General features: G+C 39.6%; 1 protein-coding gene across 1 annotated transcript; it reads left to right on the top strand.

Annotated features, from left to right (window-relative positions):
• Nucleotides 1–5,197: 5,197 nt before the first annotated feature.
• On the top strand, nt 5,198–19,706 carry CPO (carboxypeptidase O). Its single transcript, XM_049804877.1, has 11 exons — nt 5,198–5,277; nt 8,522–8,597; nt 9,015–9,139; nt 11,688–11,802; nt 12,855–12,956; nt 13,735–13,839; nt 14,465–14,572; nt 16,289–16,379; nt 16,981–17,183; nt 18,137–18,221; nt 19,410–19,706. Exons 1-11 carry the CDS (start codon nt 5,198–5,200, stop codon nt 19,676–19,678), a joined length of 1,359 nt encoding a protein of 452 aa, XP_049660834.1. The 3' UTR covers nt 19,679–19,706.
• The last annotated feature ends 2,089 nt before the right edge of the window (nt 19,707–21,795 follow it).

Here is a 21,795-nt window from a genome sequence, read left to right as displayed (position 1 = left end):
AGTGTATGTTGTTTGGGTCTAAGAAATTGTATGCAAGCATATTCTCATCTAATCATGAAGTATTTTAGTTCTTGTAACAGAACTCATTAAAAATAACGTTAGTTATTCTAGAATACAGTGCAGTAAGCTTGTTTTTTAACCATTAAGCAATAATAGAGACTTATGTGTTGTCCTTTACAGTTCTGCCAGTAGCAATAAAATAATACTAGTTTATTTACTTACAAAGGTAATTATTTTATTTAAAAATAGAAGATAGGCTTTTAATCTTATGTGACATCCCCTTTAAAAAGGCCTAATTAAAACAAACAACATATTGCTTTGACAGCTAAAGGTTTACAAGAAGTTTTGTTTCTTCACAAAATCAAGGCTTTTTGTCTAATTCTTGCCCACTCAGAACATCAATATAGGATCAAACACTTCTGATAATCCTTTTCCCCCAGAGCAATACCTTTGAAATGATAAGTTCTAATCATGTCATCATGAGGGAAAGTTTTCAGGCCTGGAGAAGGTGAGTGAGAAAATCCAACTGGTCTTTCTGACAGTGGATTCAGGCACATTAAAAACTGTCAGCAAACTGAATCTTTCCTTTGATCAAACTACAAGGGCCATATTTTGCAGCCAGCTTGTATGTGTGGACTTTGGGTCCAACAATTTACCATTGCACCTGAAATATACTACCAGGTGGTTTTTTTTAAGTTAAATTGCCATAGAAATTCCCATAGGAATTGTGTTTACATAAGGACTGTAGGATTTTGTGCACAACTCCTCATAAATGTGATCACCCTTAACTCCTAGAACTGAACCAATAGTGTTGGTTACCTTTTAGTAACAGGTGGTAAACATAATCTTGAATTCAGATTGTATGTTAAAGGACCAGCTCAAGGTTCCTTAGCAGTGACATTTTGCTGTCTAAAGGATGAAGGAAAAATAACAGGCCACCTGTTATTAAGGAAAGAGAATTCACTAATAACATTCTCCTTCTCTAGGTAAAGAAAATGGTGTCTGAGGAAGCTGCTCTGCCAACCTAATTAAACCAATACAGATTTTGTCAGCCTGCTTCAGCCCGTTTCCATAAGGAACTGCTTACTGAATGGGTACTTGAAGCTCCTCTCTGATAACAAAACTGTCTAAAAACTGCATCATGGGACTTGTGGAGGAAAGGCAGGTGTTATTTCCCACACTAACGCAACACACTAATATTTCCAGTTTTGGCTCAAAATATGTAAGCATGTGTATAATTGCTGTAAAAACTATGCAGAAATCTTTGAAAGTACCTGTAAATGTGTATCTCTTGAAATTACTAAAAATTCATGTACCAATCATCAAACTAGTTCCACTAAGCTAAAGCGTAAGTATCCTACGTCAGTTGATCTGCAGGACACTTAAGGTTGGCTTAATGGAACTAATTTTAAAGTTTGCTAGTAATGTCATTCTAATCTAGTGCATGTTGGCTGGAATTCTTTCTGCTTTAAGATTATTTTAAAATCCCAAATCTAAGGTTAATGGGGTGTTTTCAGTGTAATCTCAGAGAAAGAGAGAGAGAGAGGAAAACTCAGCAAGATGACTCTAGAAGAGAATTGTCGTAACTTAGCATAACTTCCAGTATATTCCCACTTATGCTAGGATTGTTGCTGGAGCTAACGAGGCTTAAGAACAGTTAGCACTGTCAAATCACAATGAAATCCAAAGAATTTCAGAAAAACCTTTCTCTAACAAAGCTGTGAAAGTTGAAGCCTTGGCATACTGAGAGGAACAATGATTCACATTGCAGACCACACAATGTATTGCTGAATATTCATATGCTACAGAATTAAGACCATGTACTTAATATCATAGAATTAATTGGAATATTTTGAACATTGCTCAGAAAGACAGAACTATCTTTTAGTACTCATAGAAAAAGAGAATACCTATAGAATAAGCTATCTCCTATGACAAGTCAATGGGAAAGACGCTGTCCATTCATTGTGTGCTTCCTCCAAGTAAAGCTACAGTGATAACCAGAGGATATAGAAGGCTAGGATTTAAGGCACATTAGTCAGCATGCTAGTGTATTGACCCTACCAAGTGATGATTCTGTCTTGGACACACACTGTGAATTTTCTGCAGCAATGAGAGAAGGAGATTTACTGGAGGATTATTTTCTTAGAATCAAGGTGATGATTTTAAAAAAATGTTGATCATGTTGAATACCATTTAGCTCTAATTTGGTTTTTAGTTAAGATGGAGTCAGTGCAGGATTTAGCTGTGGAACTGGGAAAGCTTAACATGATGAACTGATGTTTGTGGGGACACACAATTGTGTAAATTTTTTGTCTTTTTAATAAGCATTTTGTCCTTGAAAGTTACATGCAGCTCAGCAGGAAATCTGGGTGCAGGCAACTACCAGGATCAAACTCACCGCTATATGATAGTGGGTTAAAACATGTGGTATGCTTCAGTATGGAATCTTTAAACAAAACAGTTCTCGCTTGCGGCTATTGCTACACAGACTGTATGCAGATAAGTCACAAATAGCTGAGCATATGTGTGGTGCAAGGTTAAAACAATAACAAGCAGGTCGAATCATTCAAACACTGGAAATCACTTTGACTCCAGGCCAAAAGCTTAGCTTGAGATGATATCAGTATGGGATAAAAAGAGGATAAACTAACAGGCTTAGCAGCCAGCTTGTTGGAGTCAGCATATAGTATCTATACTTCCAGCAGGAGAGCAGATGGTCATATATTTAAGGAAGCACCAGACAGGGAGTCAGGAGATCTGAATTCTATTCCTGGCTCTGCAGCAGTGCTCCTATGTCACCTTGGGGAGTCACTTTTCCCCCCTTTTTTCTTAATCTTTTAAGTAGTGGAAATAATATTTGCTTGTCTCACAGGGCAGTTGAGAGGCTAAACGGATGCTGAAAAAATGCTCTGAAGCTCTAAGAACGTATGGAAGAACTGCAAAGTAAACTTGTTTGGAAGAAAGGACACCACATGGTTTCATACGGCATGTTTGTGCCATATGTTTACGACCTTTCCTCTCCCCAGACTGTCCCATGCCTTTTTGCACAGTTTTCAAGGAGGGAATAAATGGATTAAGCTGCCTTCCACATTTGCTAGAAAGATAAGCAGCTGCCAGTAAGAACCTGACCAAAGAACCGACTTTATTACTGAGAGAGACATTATTTATGCCCAAGAGGGCAACAGGCTTGTTGAAGTTAACTGTTCGTCCCAAGATATTTTTGCATTGGTGGCAGAATAATGTCTCTAATGGCTCTTATTCTGAATTCAGCAATGCTGCTTGCAAGCTGAATGTTAAGTACATACTTAAGTATTTTCTTTCATGAACAAATCTTTTGCTGAAGTCCCAAAACAAGTCCATTTTTTAAATCAGTGAGAAAAGTCCGTGATTATTTGCACAGGACTTTCATCTAAAGCCCATTAAAATCAACTAGACTTCAAAGGAATTTGAATCAAAGACTTAGCAAGCAACTGTCATTTCTTCTGAATCCTATGCCCATTAAACAAAATGACCCTATCTATCTTCATAACTATTTGGAATCATAGGAGTAATGTTTTCACCACAGAATAAATAGCTCCTGCTTTCAGCATGGAGGGGTAAGCTTTGGGCTGGAGTTGAACTTCAGTGCATATCATGATTTGTTCTGTTTGTGCGTAACTTTTTTTGCAAGAGAAAAAAAAAAGTTGAAGCCTTTTGGTTTTTTCTCTATGACTCCATTTCTCTTGTTCCTAGATTCTGAGTCCCTGTCAAGGGATTGAACCCCAGTTGAAAGCCAGCTCTGGTAAAAGGGCACAGACAACACTGCAGAAGACTTCAAAACATTAGTCCACCTCATAACAGTGGTGGAGACAAAGGAAGCAAAACCAAAGATTATCTGAGCAGATGTCCTGAGTGTCAATATGGAATATGGTCTGCCAACATGAGTTTGTTTTTCTGATTCCTCACAAATGGAGCTGCCTCTAATCCTGTAAACTGGACTTCCTTCAGCTCTTCTGGAAGTCACTGTGGGTTGGATATCTATGTGGAGGGAAATATTCACCATTTTCAGGTTCAGGAAGTTGCGCAGGTCAAACTGGCAATAAAATGGGAAGGGTCTGGTGTGATTTATGAAGGACATATTCTTTTGCATGCAGCCTGGTTTTGTGAGAGCACACTTTTGAGTTAAGCTGTTCCTTTTTTATACTGGGACAGTTCTGCTGCCTGTTTCCTTGATGACAGCCTTGGTAGTACTGTAAGAGGAACTGATACTTCACTGAGAAAGATTTACAAAGATACTATAATTACAGTTAATGTCCATTGCATGTGTACACAAACAAACTGACTTACTGGACTCTCTTCACCGCAAATCCATGCAGTTTTCTGCGTTGAATCACCATGGGATAGCTTTAGTCCAAGAGAGAAGCTGAGTTTTCTGAAGAACTGTGTTATATGTCTAACTGTAGTCTATGAAGGAAGGAATTCAACTGTTTACTCTCAATATATGAACTAAGCAAGAAATTAAATATTTCAGATAGTAACCAGCCCACTGTTTCGAGTATATAACAAAAACACTCTTTATGACAGTGTAAAGTTGATAGTCTGTGGCCAGACTCTGATCTGGTCCAACTGAAAGTGGTTTAGATGAGACTCTGATGCCCCCATCTTTTACTTTCACAGGAGTGTTGGTTGTTTCTTTCATGTACTTTTTTTTGGCTAGGCAAGTGACAGAATTGCAGTTAAGAGGTCAAAAAGTGCTCCACAAAGGCACAAACACAGGAAGGAAGAGAGCAAGGATGGAGCTTGTTTTACCACTGTTCTCTTGTTCTTCCCATCCCTCTGATTTTTATAAGCTAACCTTCAACTAGTTGCTGTGGACCTTGCAGATAGCACTTTCTCCAATGACTACCCACTTTGTCACATAACATTTTCAAATATTTTAAGGTGACATAGAAAAATCTTTTTACTTCTCAGAAGAAGTGCTTCAGTGAGAATATTGCTATTTTTATGTGTTTGTGTTTTGGGGTGTGGAAGAGAGCTTGGAGAATTAAGAAAAAGTAGAACTATTTAAAAGTGAAGTTAATGATTCAACAAGGGCAGGTTCCCTTCCAGAATAGGTCTGGTTATATATTATAATTGTACAAATAAATTGTTCAGTCCAGATCTATTCTCCTCCTCTCCATTCCTGCACTGTTGGGGCTGGGTTCTTTGCACAAAGATGTGGCTTTTTCTTGGGATCATCTTTTCTCTGGGGGTGCTAATTCCTGGAAAACACAGCTTGAAATTGCAATATGACAGGTGAGTGTGAATGGGGTATCATTGAGAATTGTGCAGTGAAATTCCCAGGAACTGTGTAAGAAGAGTAATAACAATTATGAACTGAAAACCTGGAGATAGGGTTACTAAGCTGTAAGCTTTGTAAGACTTGGAAAGAAAACATAAAGATGGGAAATGAAGAAAGAGTGAACCAAATCCAAGCCAACAAAGATATGGCTGCAGCCGAAGGAGACACAGAATGCCGCTCAAATATACCTCAGGATGCTCTGCTTCCATTAGCTGAAATTCATTTGGCTTAGCCTCTTTCATAATTAACTTTGAAATCAGATGCTGTAGAAATAAAATGCCTTTTCGGAGTATAAGGTGGGGGGGTTGACTGAGCAAAATTATATCCATTAATAAAAGACAGCTGAGATTATGTGAAAAGTTAGTGTCTCAAAAGCAGCTCAGATACTGAACCCGTGTTGGAAATCTGTAACAATAACCAAAAAAAAGCTAATGGAGTTGGTCCAGACAATCTTCACCCCAAGGTGTTCAGAGAATGAGATTATCACATTTTTTATTACTGACTAATGTTTTCAAAAAGTATGAAATGTCTAGTTTTGCTGTATTCTCCATTCTCAGTTCTGCTTCGTAAGAAAATGAGTGATATAAAATTATGCTGTTTGCCTATCTATCTAAACTACTTTGTTTCATTCACCCTCAACTTTACAAGGAATGAGAAGTCACTCTGCCTTTACAGCAGTTGGGATTTGCAGGAGAGGCACAAAAATAGTGTGGAGGCCAGCTATCCACATACAAGTTTATACATGGAATTTTCTAAAGTAAACAGAGAGTAGCCCAGTGCTGAATGCCTCTAGACTAATTATATCCCAAGAATATAGTTTTAAAAAGGAGAGAAAACCAAGTAATACATACTGCAAGTAAGTTCCTTCATAGTATACCCATTCAACAACTCTCCTGGCAAAGCATACAGAGTCACTGCTTCTCTCTTTAAAATGTGTTATTTCCCTTGGATAATATTTAGTCTTTAGATTTGTATCAGGGATGCAGTCAGAGCCCGTCGATTTCACTGAACAGAATTCAACAGATCCTTGGTAAGGTAGCATTCATTTTTGTTTCTAATTGCTGTACAGGACTGAACCTGTTGAGTACTTGCCTTGGATTAAAAACACACTTAACTGAATGGTCAGTGTGACCTCGGGTGGGCAGTACCTGCACAAAGATGAAATGACTAGTAAAGCCCATTTTCACTGTCACTTGTTCTGTTCAACAACTTAAATGAAACATCCAATCTATGAGCATCCAAGGAAACACAGCTTGTGCTGAGAACAGTCCTTTAATTTGGTAAGAAAACTTAACTGTAGCATTTAAAAATCTGATGTTCTCATGTGGTCACATGGGCTGACTTTGCACTTCTCAACTGAGAATCCTAGTCCATAATCATAAACAAGTGTGTGCTTTCTAATCTAAGTTTACTATTAAAAATGATTTGTCTCCACACTGGCTATTGTAAAAGGTTTATCAGTAAATAAGAGCTGGCCATCTGGCAGCAATCTGACTGTCTGGCATTTCTTTCATTTGGTGTAATTAAGACATAATGTCAATGAGGATAGAAAGATATTACAGGATATTGTTTCCCTTCCTGATAGACAAAGAGCAAAGCAAGCCCAGGCATTTAGAGAGAATAAACTCTGAACTGCAGCTGAGATGTTTATTCTCCTAGCAAAGATGTTTATCCTGCATCTACAAGGTTTATTACAAAGATATGGCTGTTGTACCAAATCGTTAGCAATGCAAATGTATTCATTTTGCCCCGTAGATGAGAGTCCTATATGCTAACAGCATCTCCTGAACCAGCAGTAAACAGCCCATTTCAACTATCAAGTTCTACGTTTCTCTAACAGCCAAGGTGATATTTTCAAGAGAGATGTAAAAAAACCAAAATGCCCCTATTTTTCAGTGGATAATGTGAATGAATAGTGAATTCTATTAGCATGTATATTAAGCTGATAATTGTACATTTCTGTATGGAAGCACAAATGATAACAGTTGCAGTTCAGATGATGGGAGCGTGTTATAATGACCATGGCTTTAATAAAAAGCCATGTAAGGATTTTGCAACAAGAATTTCTGTTACAAAAGCTTTAAAAGTAAAATGTTCTTCTTTTTGTACTTGTCCTGTAAAGGTTCCAAGGCCCACTGAAGTCACTGAAGGAGACTGTGAAGCAGTAGTTATTAGTTACTAACAAATACGAACATTTCTCGGGTTCCCCATGGTATCACATCAGTAGCAGGTAGCTGTTATCTCACCTTTGAGTAATGTAATGTAATGTAGTCGTCAAAATCCGCTCCTCATTATGAAACTCTTTCATTAGAAATGTCACGCTTGCTATCAGTCCTGGAAAGTTGATCTGAGCGAACACTGAAAAAAAAATTAGAAAAATAATTACAAAGGGTTTTTTAATAGAACATACAGATTTGCTTTTTCTGCATTTCCAACCATTTTAATTTGTTCTTTGTAAACTTTCGATATTTTTTTCAATTAAGCCTGTAGTAAATGAAAGTTTCATGGGACCTCATGAAAATATATACTCAGACACTGGACCTGTGTGTCTTTTCTAGAAATATAAACTGACAGATCCTGTACTAGAAATTTTCATTTCCTGGGAATTCAGTAAGAATATACAATTCTGGAGACTGTACTATTCACTATTTGTGCAATAAATCGGCTATTCTCATGACAAGCGCTTTGTGAACATCTCAAGCTCTTAGCAATGTTCATTTATCATGGCACTTTAATGCTTTTGCATGCTGAAGTAGATCAGCAAAGCACCAAGTCTATCTGGAATAATTGAATAATTCCCAAACAGGAGGAAAAATCAGTGACATCTTATCAAATAAATAGTTTATTATATATTAGAATGATCTTGTTTTGGCCCTGGTCCTGCAAAGGCAGAAACATACACTAGGGCTCATGCGAGCAGTTGGCTTCAGTGAAGCTGGTATGGTGAATAAAGAACTGCCACTGGCAAGGAAGCAAACTTAACCTAATGCTCTAGCAACAGAAAACTCACATCACTTAGTCCTATTTGTAGCTAAAACGTTCCAGGAATTCATCACTCAGACATGTTTTTATTGGAACAGCACTCAGTTACATGCTCTCTCTTCCTTCTACATAACAAAATATCTCCCTTTGACTTATGAAATCATGGATACTTTAACAGACATTAAAACTGATCTTGTTTCTTTACTGAATTTCCAGGGATCAGGTTTTGCATATTGTGCCAGAAACATTTCAGCAAGTCCAGCATCTTCAGCATCTTTGCAGCAGTTTACTGGTAAGTAGGAATAACCATGTGTGTCCAAAAAGCAGAGTGAGGTCTTGGGCTGTAAAATTTGCATGTAACTTTGGACAGGAATGAAGGTTAAAGTAAACTTGAAAAAGTGCTACCTAGCTTTTTTTCTTAGTGTAGGGTGGAGTTGCCCTTCCACTACCTGAAGAAATTTGTGGGAAGAAGTTAGTTTTCTTTCATGGCTCTGTGAAGGTGCTGCTCTTTACCAGTGGTGCCTGAGTCAATGGAAACACTAAGCCTGTGCTGCATGCTCTATGAACAGACGGCTGGAGAATAGTTTAGGGGAGAATTTGAAGGAAAACTTTTTCCATTTATTGATATGCAGCTACTCTATCTTAAATATATTTTCTCATTCTGAAAACAGAGCTTGATTTGTCCATTTCTTTCTTCTCCTCTGCACAGCTGGATTTGTGGAAGCCCCTGCTGCCTGAAGACATCTGGGCTGGAGAAGACCTGCACATAAGGGTCCCAGCCCCTTTGGTGCAGGAGGTGAAAGACAGCTTAGATCAGCATATGATCTCTTACAAGTACAACCTCTAATTTCCTGATGGGAAGGGCTGGCTTTAACAATCTTCCTTGCTATCACAAAAGGACCTAGCCCTTTCCAATGAACAGTCAGCAAGTACTGATGATAGGATCCAACCTTTGTTCCAAGTGCCTCCAACTTACCTTGACCTGCCCAATGCACTGATGCTATATATACCTTAGAGTCTCAAAAGCACATTCCCCTATGCCCTGCTTATTCACCTTCCATCTAGCCTGGATTGTGAATTTGGAGCTGGGATCCAAGACAGCTCAATCTGTCTTGTTTCCTGCTGTTGACTTCTCAGCAGCAGAGGATGGCACTTGAATGTATGGCTCAGTTTTTTTAGTCTAAACTAAAGGAAGCCAAACTTGGTACGACCACTACTTATAGGAGTATGGTTTGCTCTTGGAAACCATGGATACTTGAACACAAGGTCCTCCCTATTTTGGATGGGCCAAAGGTTTAATCAGTGTGACTGCAGTGAAGCAGTCTCTGTAGCTCTGCTTTTCCTTCCCTGTCTTTTGTTGCTCCTCTGGTTTTGAGAAGAGCCCTTTCAAAATGAATATTCAGCCAGTTTCTTCAAAGCTGCAGTTTCCTACCCCTATTCCCTCCTCCCCTGCCAGGCTGGTAAGAATTTCCTGGCACCATCCAGCCAAACAGACATCCAAGCCTGGGACAAAAGTCCCTGTGGCAGGTCCCCACTGCACACGCAATTGGGAGCCAGGAGCTGCAAATGGCTCATGATGCTTTATCACACCTACCCAGCCACACATCTTCACTAACTACCACACTTCTACTTCCAGCCAGAAGATCTAATTCAGATACAAAAAGTGTTTATAAAGCCAAATGGGATTAAATAAGATTTATTCCTCACACAGATCCATTCCCATGTTTAACTGACTTTTTCAGGTAACCAGTAGCTAGCTATATTTCATATAAACAAACCTGTAGTCATTATCAGGACTGGTGACAAATGGCCTATGGACATACACTGACATTTACCAATCCAAGATAAGTTAAAGGACAATTGGTGCCACTTCAAAGCTGTTTAGAGTTAAAGCTGATCTTGACATCCTGCATCTTGCCTGACAAATTTTTTAGTGAGTGTGATGCCCTGACAACCAGAGATGAAGAGAGATGAGGTGGGAGCCAGTACAAATGATCTAGCGTCAGGTTTAGATATTCAGGACTTAGACAACATTCCAGAAGATATTTAACCTCTTCTTTATGTCAAGGCTCCTAATTTTCTAATAGTTTCAACTGTTTCTAGTGGAAATTTAAAGACTAAACTGAAGGTAGCAGCAAAATTTTTTTTTTTTTTTTTTTTATCCCCCCCCCCGGATTGGGGCCAGAACTGTTTCCACCTTGTGTAGGGTCCTAAAGAAAGAGGTGGGTAATTTAATAGTCAAGCTGAAATTCTGGCTTTGTATTGAAAAAGGGTTGAGATGAGTACGGCAATGTTAGAGTTAAAGTTCCTATAAAATTCAAAGCAGGAACCACCTTTTAGAAGGCAGTTGACATGCAAGGAAGGTAACATGACAGTTAGGTATATAATGATAGAGACATAAATGACAAATTATAATCAGGACATCAATATTCTGACTGTGTCAGACTCTGGGTTTTCAATTCTCCAGAGCTCTGATAAGGCATTTTGCATGTGTGGTTTTAGTTCATGGGAATTTGCACTGCCTGAATTTTAGTTTGAAGTTCAGATGTGAATAAACATCAAAGCTCAGAGTGAAAGTCAGCTGTAACTACTCTTAAAAGTTTCTTATGTGCAGTTTCCAGAAATGCCGATCAGTGCTACTGTCAGCAGAATAGCCTATTAGCACTTTCAGCATTTGAAATCAACAATGTTTAAGCTACCTTTGCAATTGTCTTATTACAAGGGTTTACAATGAGCACAGATTTGTAACAGTGTTACAAGGGGCTGATTGCAGTGAGAAAGCATAGTGCATGTCCAAAGTCCTCTGAAGCCAAGGAAAAGGTTGTATTGACTCCCTTGATCATGGAATCACTCCTGTGCTATACTCATTTCTGAACTAATTTGTGGCTAAAAAGCGAGAATAGCTTTTTGGAGGAAAGAGGGGTTTTGTTCTGACGTTTTGTGAATTGCAATAAATACTTCTGTGAAGCCTTTGCAAATTGAAAACATCTCCATAAAATAGAGTGAAACCCTAATCTTAAATTTTTCACTTTTCCCTCTTTTTCCCAAAATGTGTTATTTTAAAGTTTTGCCCAGAAGTAGAAGTGGTGAAGAAAAGAAAGATATTGAACATTTTTTTGTAGAAAATTTTCAATCTTTAAACAAAAAATCTGGGAAAATTATTACTTTATTGTTAAAACCCAGTGAAACTCTCAGTACTTTGAACTTTCTCTTACATGGAAGTAACCATCATGTTGATGGTGATGAATTTGCCAGGCAGCCCACAAGAGAAGAGGCTAAATCCTTTCATTTGTTGATATAAGCAATGTACACACCATGATAGTTCTGCAGCAATTGTTAGGGATTGTTTTCTTTTCTATCTCTCCCTTTCCTCTTCCCTCAGAGTCCTAATATCTGACGTGCAGGAACTTGTGGATCAGACCATGCGAAGGGAGAGGACCAGCCACACGCAGGTCCCAGAAGGTTATGTCTACACCCAGTATCATTCAATGGAAGAGGTAAAGAGGAACCTAAATCTGCTTGCTTTCTTTGTTGCTGCTATTTTGTAAATGCCACAGCAAACAACTCTGCGCTTGCAGAAAGCTCAGCCGAAGTCAGTGGAGCTCCTTCTGGCTTTCTTCTTTGCAAAATCAGTCCTTAGCATTTGACTAGAATCTTGGCCTGGTTGAATTGAACATGAATTTGCCGTTGATTTTGATTAAATCCTCAATTCCTCCCTGACCAAAGCCTAAATGCTCTGCATGAAGCAGCCACATTGTTTTGCAGATAATATTCTGGGGTTCAGTTGATTGGTTTGCTACCTTTCTACCCTATTATGCTTTATCACTATCTATAGTATTTATTCATTTAAGCCCCAGTATGTTTGAGGCTGAGCCAAAGGTGAAGTGCAATGACTATTGTGGTCCCAATGAGGAAGAAGAGGTGAACAGTGGCAGACCTGTAGAAAGAATTAATTTAAGGACAGGTTTTCGACACTTCAGGAGAGAATAATGTCATGAGGGTGGGTAGTGAAGACTTCTTGGTGCTATGTTTCACAGACCAGTGGGTAAGCCTGGATAAAGGCAGAGCATGGTGGTATTCTTCCTCCTAGCCACATAATAAGAGTCAGAGAACAGAGTTAATCCTCATGTATATTTTGTTTGAGCTACCCATTGGGGATGACTGCTGCTGAACTCAGATGCAGAAAATCAGTACTGATAGGGAAGAGACTGTAATACCGTTTTGAAGATTTGATGGCATGGCTCCATGTCTGGTGAAGTCAACAGAAAGATGCCCAATAGGATGGGCATGTTGAATGAGATCCAGAATAGAGTATCAGTGTTGTATTGCAGTGATGTTATCTTTTAACACCCAGCAAGATATGACCCTGTCTTTGCTCAGAGGCAAGTGAAAGGCCTTCCATGAGTGTTAAGTGATATCACAGTTTGAAATAAGCTCTGAGGAAAACATTGCTTGTCTAAGCAAAAGAAAATAGTTTAATCGGGAAATGGAGGTGGGAAAGAAAAGGAAACTCCCACTTTGGACCAAGAATTCTCTATGACTACTTTAGATTTATCAATGGATGACTCAGATCCAGAAGAGCAACAGCGAGCTGGTGACTCAGCACTACCTGGGGAAGACAATTGAGAATCGAACAATGTATTATCTGCAGGTAAGAGAGGAATTTTCTTAAAATGAATAAAAGGCACGAAAAAGTACACAGGAGAAGACAGGATTCAGATCTTTCCTAAGACAGTGCTCATCCCAATTCATTGAAATAACAGGAGATGGTTTTACTCTACAGTACAGTAAGATTTGCCAACTTTCATATACACTATTACCATAACCTTGCTATTGTTATTATGCAGTGAAAACAACAAATTTAGCTGAAGTCTTGTTTAGAATTACAAATCAAGCTAAAACTAGCTTGGCAACAGCTGTGTGTGAGGATAAAGACTTTTGATTTTTTTGTTTTTATTACTTTTTACAACATATACCCTTTCTGCTAGAAGTATTCCGTGACATTTTTTATCAGATGCTCTAGTAAAAACCATATTCTTAATAATTGGGTTAGTTATTGTCTAATCTGTTCCTATCACTGAGTAAAATTAGATTCCCTGCCTTTTTGTGCTTCCTCTTCTAAAAAGAAAGAATCTCAAAGTAAGAACAACCAGTCCTGCGAATGACTAATATAAATGAAAAAGAAGCTGTTTTATTGACACTCCTGCTCAACAGACACTTTAAAACTCTTGCCCTGCAATACTACAACGATGGGGTGATTAGGAAAGAGAGCTTGTCATAATGATATCTGTAATAATAATAATAATAATAATAATAATCTCAGATGGCTCAATGGCATATCAAGGCACATCCTTTTCTTTCTGTATTATGCTAGGCTATTTTATTGTAATGTAACAGTTTTCCAAACGATCATTTTTACACTCTCCCAGATCAGTCAACCATCGGATAAAACCAAAAAGATCATTTGGATGGACTGCGGGATTCATGCCAGAGAATGGATCTCTCCAGCCTTCTGCCAGTGGTTTGTGAAAGAAGTGAGTCCTCACTTTTCCACTTAAAAAAACCCCCATATCGCTTTGGATACTTCAGTTCTCTTCTCTACCATGGTACCAAGAATTATGCTTTTCCTATTAAAATATGATTTTCAAAATTAGTGCATAGTACAGATACCTGTGGAGGCCTAGGTCCAAATCACAGTTTGAGATGAGATATGGGACAATATCTGTTAGCACATTGTTTCCTCCACCTGAACTGATTCCAAAGCCACTGAACTTGATAGCAATCTCTCCATTTTCCACAGTGCCTTTTGGATCAAGCCTCTCTGCATCACAAAGCCACAGTGGCCCTGGAATACAGCAACCCTAAGATATGGTATAGCAATACTCCACATATACTGGAAGTACATGGCGCACAGATATGCTATCATGTAGCTTTCATACCTGCAAGACTGTATACATATGAAATACACTATAACTGGATACACTGTCACTTTGTTAATGGCAAAAGGTAGATACCTCAACATATCTGGGGATCAAATAGATCTTAGATACCATGATGATATCCAGGAGTGAGCGATTCCCTGATGATAGTTCTAAACTAGCTCTTTCCAGTGATTACCACTAGATTCGCTGCTCAGTTCTCTGTATTTTTTCTTTTCAGATTCTTCAAAATTACAAATCTGACCCAATAAGCAGATTTCTGAAGAATTTGGACCTCTACATCTTGCCAGTCCTCAATATTGATGGCTATATCTATTCCTGGGAAAAAGTAAGTAGTGAAAATTGAGGAACAAGATTGAAAATTAGATATACACAGCATGTTTGGTTAATTTTAGGTACAATCATAGCAATTATATTTGAACAGAGAACAGTGACAGAATCATTACTCACACAAATCCTCTCATGGCAGAGAGATTTTGTTTCTTCTGGTAAATCTGCAGTCACTTGAGATTACAGGGCTAAAAATTCCTGGCAAGTGTTATGAGCCTTGGGAAGAAAGAAGGACAAAACCACCGGATCAACTGCTTTTGGGTTTCTGGGAATGGACTTATTTCACTGCTAACAGCTCAAGTCTTGGTTGATGGCCTTAAGCATATCCGGATGAGTCAGTTATTCTTCTCAAGAGATCCCAACTGGCAGATAGGTCTAAGCACCTTTGCAGCATGGGACAAGAGGAGAATTGGTCAAATATTGGGCTATTTGGTTTTGAAATAGGTGTGCCCTCCCAAAAAATCTTCCTTTTGTGATATGGAGGATAATGCAAAATGTTGGTCTTCAGCAACTCTCATCATGCTTCCAGGCTCCTGAGCCCAGTTGAAACACCTTTTAATGCAGGACCTCAGCATGGCCCAACAGGCTCAGCCTACCACCATGTGGATCCTGCTGTCTCCCAGCTTGTTCCCTGGCAGTTTTGGGGCTGTGCTGGGTTTAGGTGAGATAGAGTTAGTTTTCTTTGTAGTAGCTAGTATGGGGCTATGTTTTGGATTTTATATGGAGTCAAGGCCTTTTCTGCTCCTTACCCCACCCCACCAGCGAGTAGGCTTTGGGTACACAAGAAGTTGGGAGGGTACACAGTCAGGACAGCTGACCCCAACTGACCAAAGGGATATTCCAGACCATACGACATCATGCTCAGTATATAAAGCTGGGGGAAGAAGAAGGAAGGGGGCTACGTTTAGAGTGACGGCGTTTGTCTTCCCAAGTAACTGTTACATGTGATGGAGCCCTGCTTTCCTGGAGATGGCTGAACACCTGCCTGCCAATGGGGAGTAGTGAATGAATTCCTTGCTTTGCTTTGCTTGCATGTGCAGCTTTTCCTTTACCTAGTAAACTGTCTTTATCTCAACCCACGAGTTTTCTCACTTTTACCCTTCCTATTCTCTTCCCCATACCACTGGGGAGAGTGAGTGAGCGGCTGCGTGGGGCTTAGTTGCTGGCTGGGGTTAAAGCACGACAGGGATATACCATACATTGCACTTCGATGGACACGTAATTCAGCTGGGAAGCTCATATAGGCAGTGCAGTGAGGTCTGCAGAGAACCAAGTATAGCAGTGAGTATAGCAGGAAACCAAGAAGCAGCACAAGATTAGCTGACAAAAAGTAGTCATCTTGAATCTGAAACAAACATAGGTTCAGCTATTGTCTCTTGGACACAGAGGTATCCCTTACAATGCCAAGCTTTTATTAGAGTGCAACACTGCATGGAAGCAGTTGAGTACTACAGAAAAAGCATACTCTTTTTTTAAAGCTCAGGAGGCTCATTTCAAGGTGCATGCAGGCTTGTGGAAGATGACGGCCTGGCCGTAATAGATAAAATATTCTATCACTAAGCTTTATCACCCTTGCATGCAGACTTGCACTCTTACAATGCAAGAGTTACTCAGAATGCTGAGATCTAAAATAAAGGATTCTTTACACTGTACTGTCACTAGGTCCTATGGATCACTGAGCTGTTATCACATAACTGAAGTTACTTTTGTTTAGGATCGTTTGTGGAGGAAAAATCGTTCTCCACATATGAATGGCACCTGCTACGGGACAGACCTGAACCGAAACTTCAATTCCTCCTGGGGCAGTAAGTTCCAAGTATTTCAGATCAGCAACGCAAATGTAAAGAAAGAGTAATAACTAGTCTCGAGTAATAACTAGTCTCTGAAATAAGATGAAGTCCTGTAAGAAAGGAATACTCATCTTGTTGTCACCAAGACATATGTAAAAATAAAAACATGGTTTGTAAAAATATTAAGTCATTGACTTTCAAATGGCATTTATTTCTGTGAGCAGAAAATTGCTGCTTATATAACTATACCTCTAATTCACTGCAGGAGCAAGCATCAGCTCTAGGCAGCAATGCTAGAAGGTAGTTACTTAACAGCCAGTATTTGTGTTTGCCACATATTTCAAGGAGCCTCCAAAGTTTCCCTGGCAGGTGGTACACTGTGGTGGTGTCAGAGTGTTTTTGTTGCAGCCAGCCTGTAAATGTGTGTCAAATATTTCAGTCTTGTAGCAAAATTTAGTTGCTACCAACAGAGTAAAATGTTAAAGTCCCACTGAGCTGTCTAGTCTCCCTGCCCACATAAACACACACCTTAACACTCCAAGGTAAATTTCCCTGTTCCCTCTGAACTGGCATTTATATGTCTCTCCTTTGATTCACTTTTTGTATTCCTCTCCAGGTATTGGTGTTTCTTATAACTGCAGCAGTGAAATATTCTGTGGATCTGGACCAGAATCAGAGCCTGAGACAAGAGCTATGGCTCAGTTTATTGAAAGAAAGAAGAGTGACATTTTGTGCTATTTAACAATTCACTCCTATGGACAGTACATCCTCACTCCGTACGGTTCCACAACTAAACCTCCAAGTAACAGTGAAGAACTGGTAGGGCAAAACATTCATCTTCTACACTTGTAGAGAACAAGTACAGGCAGTAGCATGTGGCACAACTCTATTTGCCCTCTTGTGTCTCCTTCAGAGGAGCTGGACATATTCAGGGGCTTGGCTCCCAGAGTTACTGCTGCTCTGTGCAATATCAGCAAGGTTTATTTACCTTAGAATTAATCCTAATCCTTTACCTTAAATCAGGAAAATTGAACTATTACAGATAGGGTTACTGCAATGCAAGGTAAGTGGAGAAGAGGACCAAGTCCTTGCTGCATACAAGAATGTGTTTGCACTTTAGGATGCCAGCACATTACACACACGATTGCCACAATTGTGATCAGAAAGGGTATTCCAAATGTGGTCACTAGGAGAATGGGAGGCAAGTAGGCACCTACTTCTTAGTTACTTCTTCCCTCAGTTTCTGAGTGTTCTAATTTGAGTTCATTAACATGTGTATTTATGAACATTCCAGTAGCTGGAGCACTAGTCAAGAGCATGAAGGACTTGGGTTCAGACTTCATATGAGTCATAGGAGAAGTCATTTAGTCTATCTATGGTTCAGTTTCTAAAGATGGTGGGATACAGAGTCTATGGCGATATAATAAGCGTAAGAGATCAGCCACTGCTGTAGTCAGTATCAGGATGCTATACAGCATAGACTCTAATTCTCCAAGATACAGCCCTCTAGCTTTACAACAAAGCAAATATCTTCTCTACCTAATTGCAGAGTCATTTTTAAAATTTCAACATAATTCGATTTAAAAAAATCAAGAAAATTTGCCCAAATGTTTGTAATGAGTTTCTCTAAAGTCCTGAACTGATAATATCAAAACTTAAAGCTCATCATATGTAAATGTAAAGCTGAAAGAGTCAAAAATTGTGGTCCACTCAAAATAATTGCCAAATGTACTGGCACTGATGACAATGCTGTTCCTATTTTGGACTTACAGATGCATGTTGCAAAGAAAGCATCTGCTGCCCTGATGGGAAAGTATGGGACCAGATATGAAGTAGGATCAACCTCTTTAATTTTATGTAAGCTTCTTTATGTTTCCCTTTGATTGCTCTGTTTTTCAAAGAGAGTCATTCTTGTGTCACAGGCATCAGTAAGTACTGTTTCGCTGAGTTTCCTCTTTGAGTAATATTTAATGGGCTGGTTCGGTGGAACATCTAAGCAACAGTCATTTGAATACAAGATAACACTGTACGTTATATAGCTGACTGCAGGAAGGAAGGAAGGAATCATTGATCAGAAGCTAGTTCCTACATGAATTCCTCACAGATACATCACAGGGGACAGAAGGAGATTGGTGATAGATCATCCCGACCCTGCTGAAGTCAGCAGCAAAACTCCTATTTGTCTTCACTGGAGTCAAGCAAAAATTAAAATCCCAATCAAGTCTATAGTTACTCCATCACATGGCAGCTGTTTGCAGTTCTGTGAGAAATATGTTGGTTTCAGCCTTGCTCCTAATAAACTGGATAGCCACATCATGAACACAACATCATGGCTGATACTAGTTGATACTCTTTATGTAGAGGACTAGAGGGCCCTAGAAATTGCCTGGTAAACCCAATCTTTTCCCAATAAGCAACAAGTCACACTAGTCACTCAGAACAGTAAGTAGTTGGCTCCAATACCCATGTGGTTTTGCATATTCACTGTGCCAGTCCCTGAGTCACACAGGCACCTACTGCATGAGCAATGAGGTATAAGTACAAGGTAGCTTGTCTATGCCTAGGACTGCATTTTGCCAGGGTTTGTACATATACCAAATAGATAAGAAAAAAGATCCATGAGGCAGATGAACAGTGATACAGGGAGTAGTCAGCAATTTTTCAGACTTGACCAAAAGTATGCTTAAAAACAAAGAAATTCCAGGCAGTGTCAATGTAGGAAAGGAAGTACCGGAACAGACAAATGGCCAATCCATCTTGTACCCCACAATAATCACAATAAAATGCTAAATACACATAATCCCTGGAACTCATCTCCTCTTACTGTACAATACCATCTTATGAAGGATTGTTTCACTTAGAAAACTCCATGGAAGCCTTTTCGTATAATTAAGAATTGCAGCACCTAGCTCTCCATGTCACAGTAATAAATGGTTACTGCTTAGTTCAGGGGTTCTGGTATAATCTTGCATTAACAATAGCAAGAAGTATTTTCAAAGAACCGTGCTTAATACATATATCTCCTGTCTATTTTTAAATTCACAGACAGTAACTCAGGCTCCTCACGGGACTGGGCTCACATGATTGGCATTCCTTTCTCCTACACATTTGAACTGCGAGACAAGGGTAGTTATGGATTTGTTCTACCCCCTGACCAGATCCAACCCACATGTGAGGAGACTATGTTGGCTGTGACAACTATCATAGACTACATTGATCAGAAGTACTTCCCAGGTGGGGCTGTGGTGCTGACCTCTGGTAGCCTGGGCCTAAGCCTTTGCCTGAGTGTTGTACTTACATGGACTGTTTCTTAAAAATGGCTTAGAGAACCCAGCAAGAGACTCCCATGCAAAGTATAATGTCCCTTTGAAAAGACAAAATTACCTGAGCAGAGGAACTAAATGTCAAGTATTTCAATAAAGGCTCATCCCATACAATACAAGCGTGCAGTTTTGGTTTTGATAGCTGTGTTTTAGGGAAGGAGGAAAAGAGTGAAGGACTGTGGCAATTTCCCAAGCTTCACTTGCTGGCTCTGCAAGAAGCCAGCTTGAGTACGCATGGGGGCAGAGCACTATTACTGCCTGGTTCTTGAGCATGTTTTCAGGGGCTCACCTGGGCCTGTGCAGCCCTTCCATCAACCACAGTCCTGCTCTGTCACAATTCTCCCCACTGCCTGACCCTGCTGACTCTTGGGTCTTGCTGGCATTAGCAGTACGCCTGTGAGACTTAAATGTCCCCAGTTCCCACTACTGAAAATTGGATAGCTTCTTTGACATCCACCTTCCTTTCTTAAACTGCCACATTGGGATTTACCACAAAATACAGGGCCTCAAAAGCTGGTGAAAGGTCATAATCAGGCAACCATCAACAGCAGCCTGAAACAAGCTGAAGAGCTTGAGCTGGTGCAAGCATGTGGGGGCAGACAAGAAATGTGGCCCTGTCACTTAGATGCAGTCAGATTAGTGAAGAGAGAAACTGCCCAAATCCTTCAAAAATACAGAAGGGAAAGGGAAAAGTAAGATGAGGATGGGTTGCTATTCCTACAGAGCAGACCAGAAAGTGATTTCTTTGCATCTTCAACTTCCAAAACTGTGTGACTGGTGGAGACAAACATTCTCCTAAAGTCAGACTCCTAAGGGATTTCATTATAGATGGTATGTAAAGAAAGTCTATTTACAGAGGGATGCTTTTGTTTTACAAACCACCTTAATCCTTTGGGGCTGACCCTGCAGAAGGACTGGGGCCCAGTTTTGTGGCTCTCCATCACTTGGGAGAGCCTGCAGCCTGCAGGGATCTGCCTGGAATTCTCATGAGAAGCTGGAAGCTCAGTGAAGTGCCAGAGGAAAGGAGACATTTCAGCCCATTGAGCAGGGACTCTCTGCCTGAGCCACTTGAAAGAAAACACCAAGGAAAGAGCTTCTGTGTTGTTACAGCCAACACCAGAGGGTGCAGGGCATTCACTGAAATAGAGAAGATCTATTTTAACCTGTACTCTTTCTGTTTTCGAATCCAGGAGTCCCGCATCCCAGAAATATGTCCGACAGGCTTGGCTATTACAGATAATATGATAGACTTTTTTTTTTTTTCCTGATAGAAAATTAAGAGTCCAGGGGGAAGGAAAAAAAAAAAAAAAAAAAGACAAAAAAAAGACTTTGTATGAAATGTCTGATTTTCTTCGCAAATTTCAGGATTCTACTTGAAAATTGAAAGTGTTCTAACCAGAGATTTTCAACAAAGTATTTCCAACTTGGGGAAAGAGAATGCTTTTTTCCCCCTGACTGCTTGAAGACTAGTGATGGCAATTGCAGATCAAGAGCTTCTGCCAGAAAACTCACAGATAAAGGGCATTGAGAGGACTGAAATATTACTGTCCTCAAGTTATAAAGTACAGCAAGACTCAGTGACTTGACTAAGATCTCATAGAGGATCTGTGGCAGAACCTGGTAAATTCTTTTGTCCAATTCTCTTCCAATTTTGCCAAGAGAAGGATGCATATCACATGACCATGGTACTGTTAAAAAAAAAAAAAAAAGTAAAACTTTGCAATCATTTTTCCAAAGTACATCTTATTGTCATTTTGTCTGTACTGTTAGTTGACAAATCTTAGCTCCTGTGTTCATTGTCCACAGATTATTACCAATTGGTGTAGCTGAATCTGTCTAACTCCTGCAAGTTCCCCAGAGCATAGTCCTTCCAGACCAACCACTCATTTACAGTAAGACCCGTCTGTTGCTGAGCTCTGTAGCAGAAGGTGTCACTAATTAGCACCTCTTCCTGCAGGAGCATCACTCCCCAATATGTTTAGTTTAGGATGTGACTTGTAAGTCTTTATATTTGTATTTGTATATTGTGTCTTTGGAACTGTAAGAAACAAGACAAGTCCACCTGGCCCATGACGGCGAGATGTCTTTAAGCAAGTGGGGTTTGACCA

This window comes from Accipiter gentilis, chromosome 1 (genome assembly GCF_929443795.1).
Source record: "Accipiter gentilis chromosome 1, bAccGen1.1, whole genome shotgun sequence".
NCBI lineage: Eukaryota > Metazoa > Chordata > Aves > Accipitriformes > Accipitridae > Astur > Astur gentilis.
This window is presented reverse-complemented; position numbering and strand designations above follow the sequence as displayed.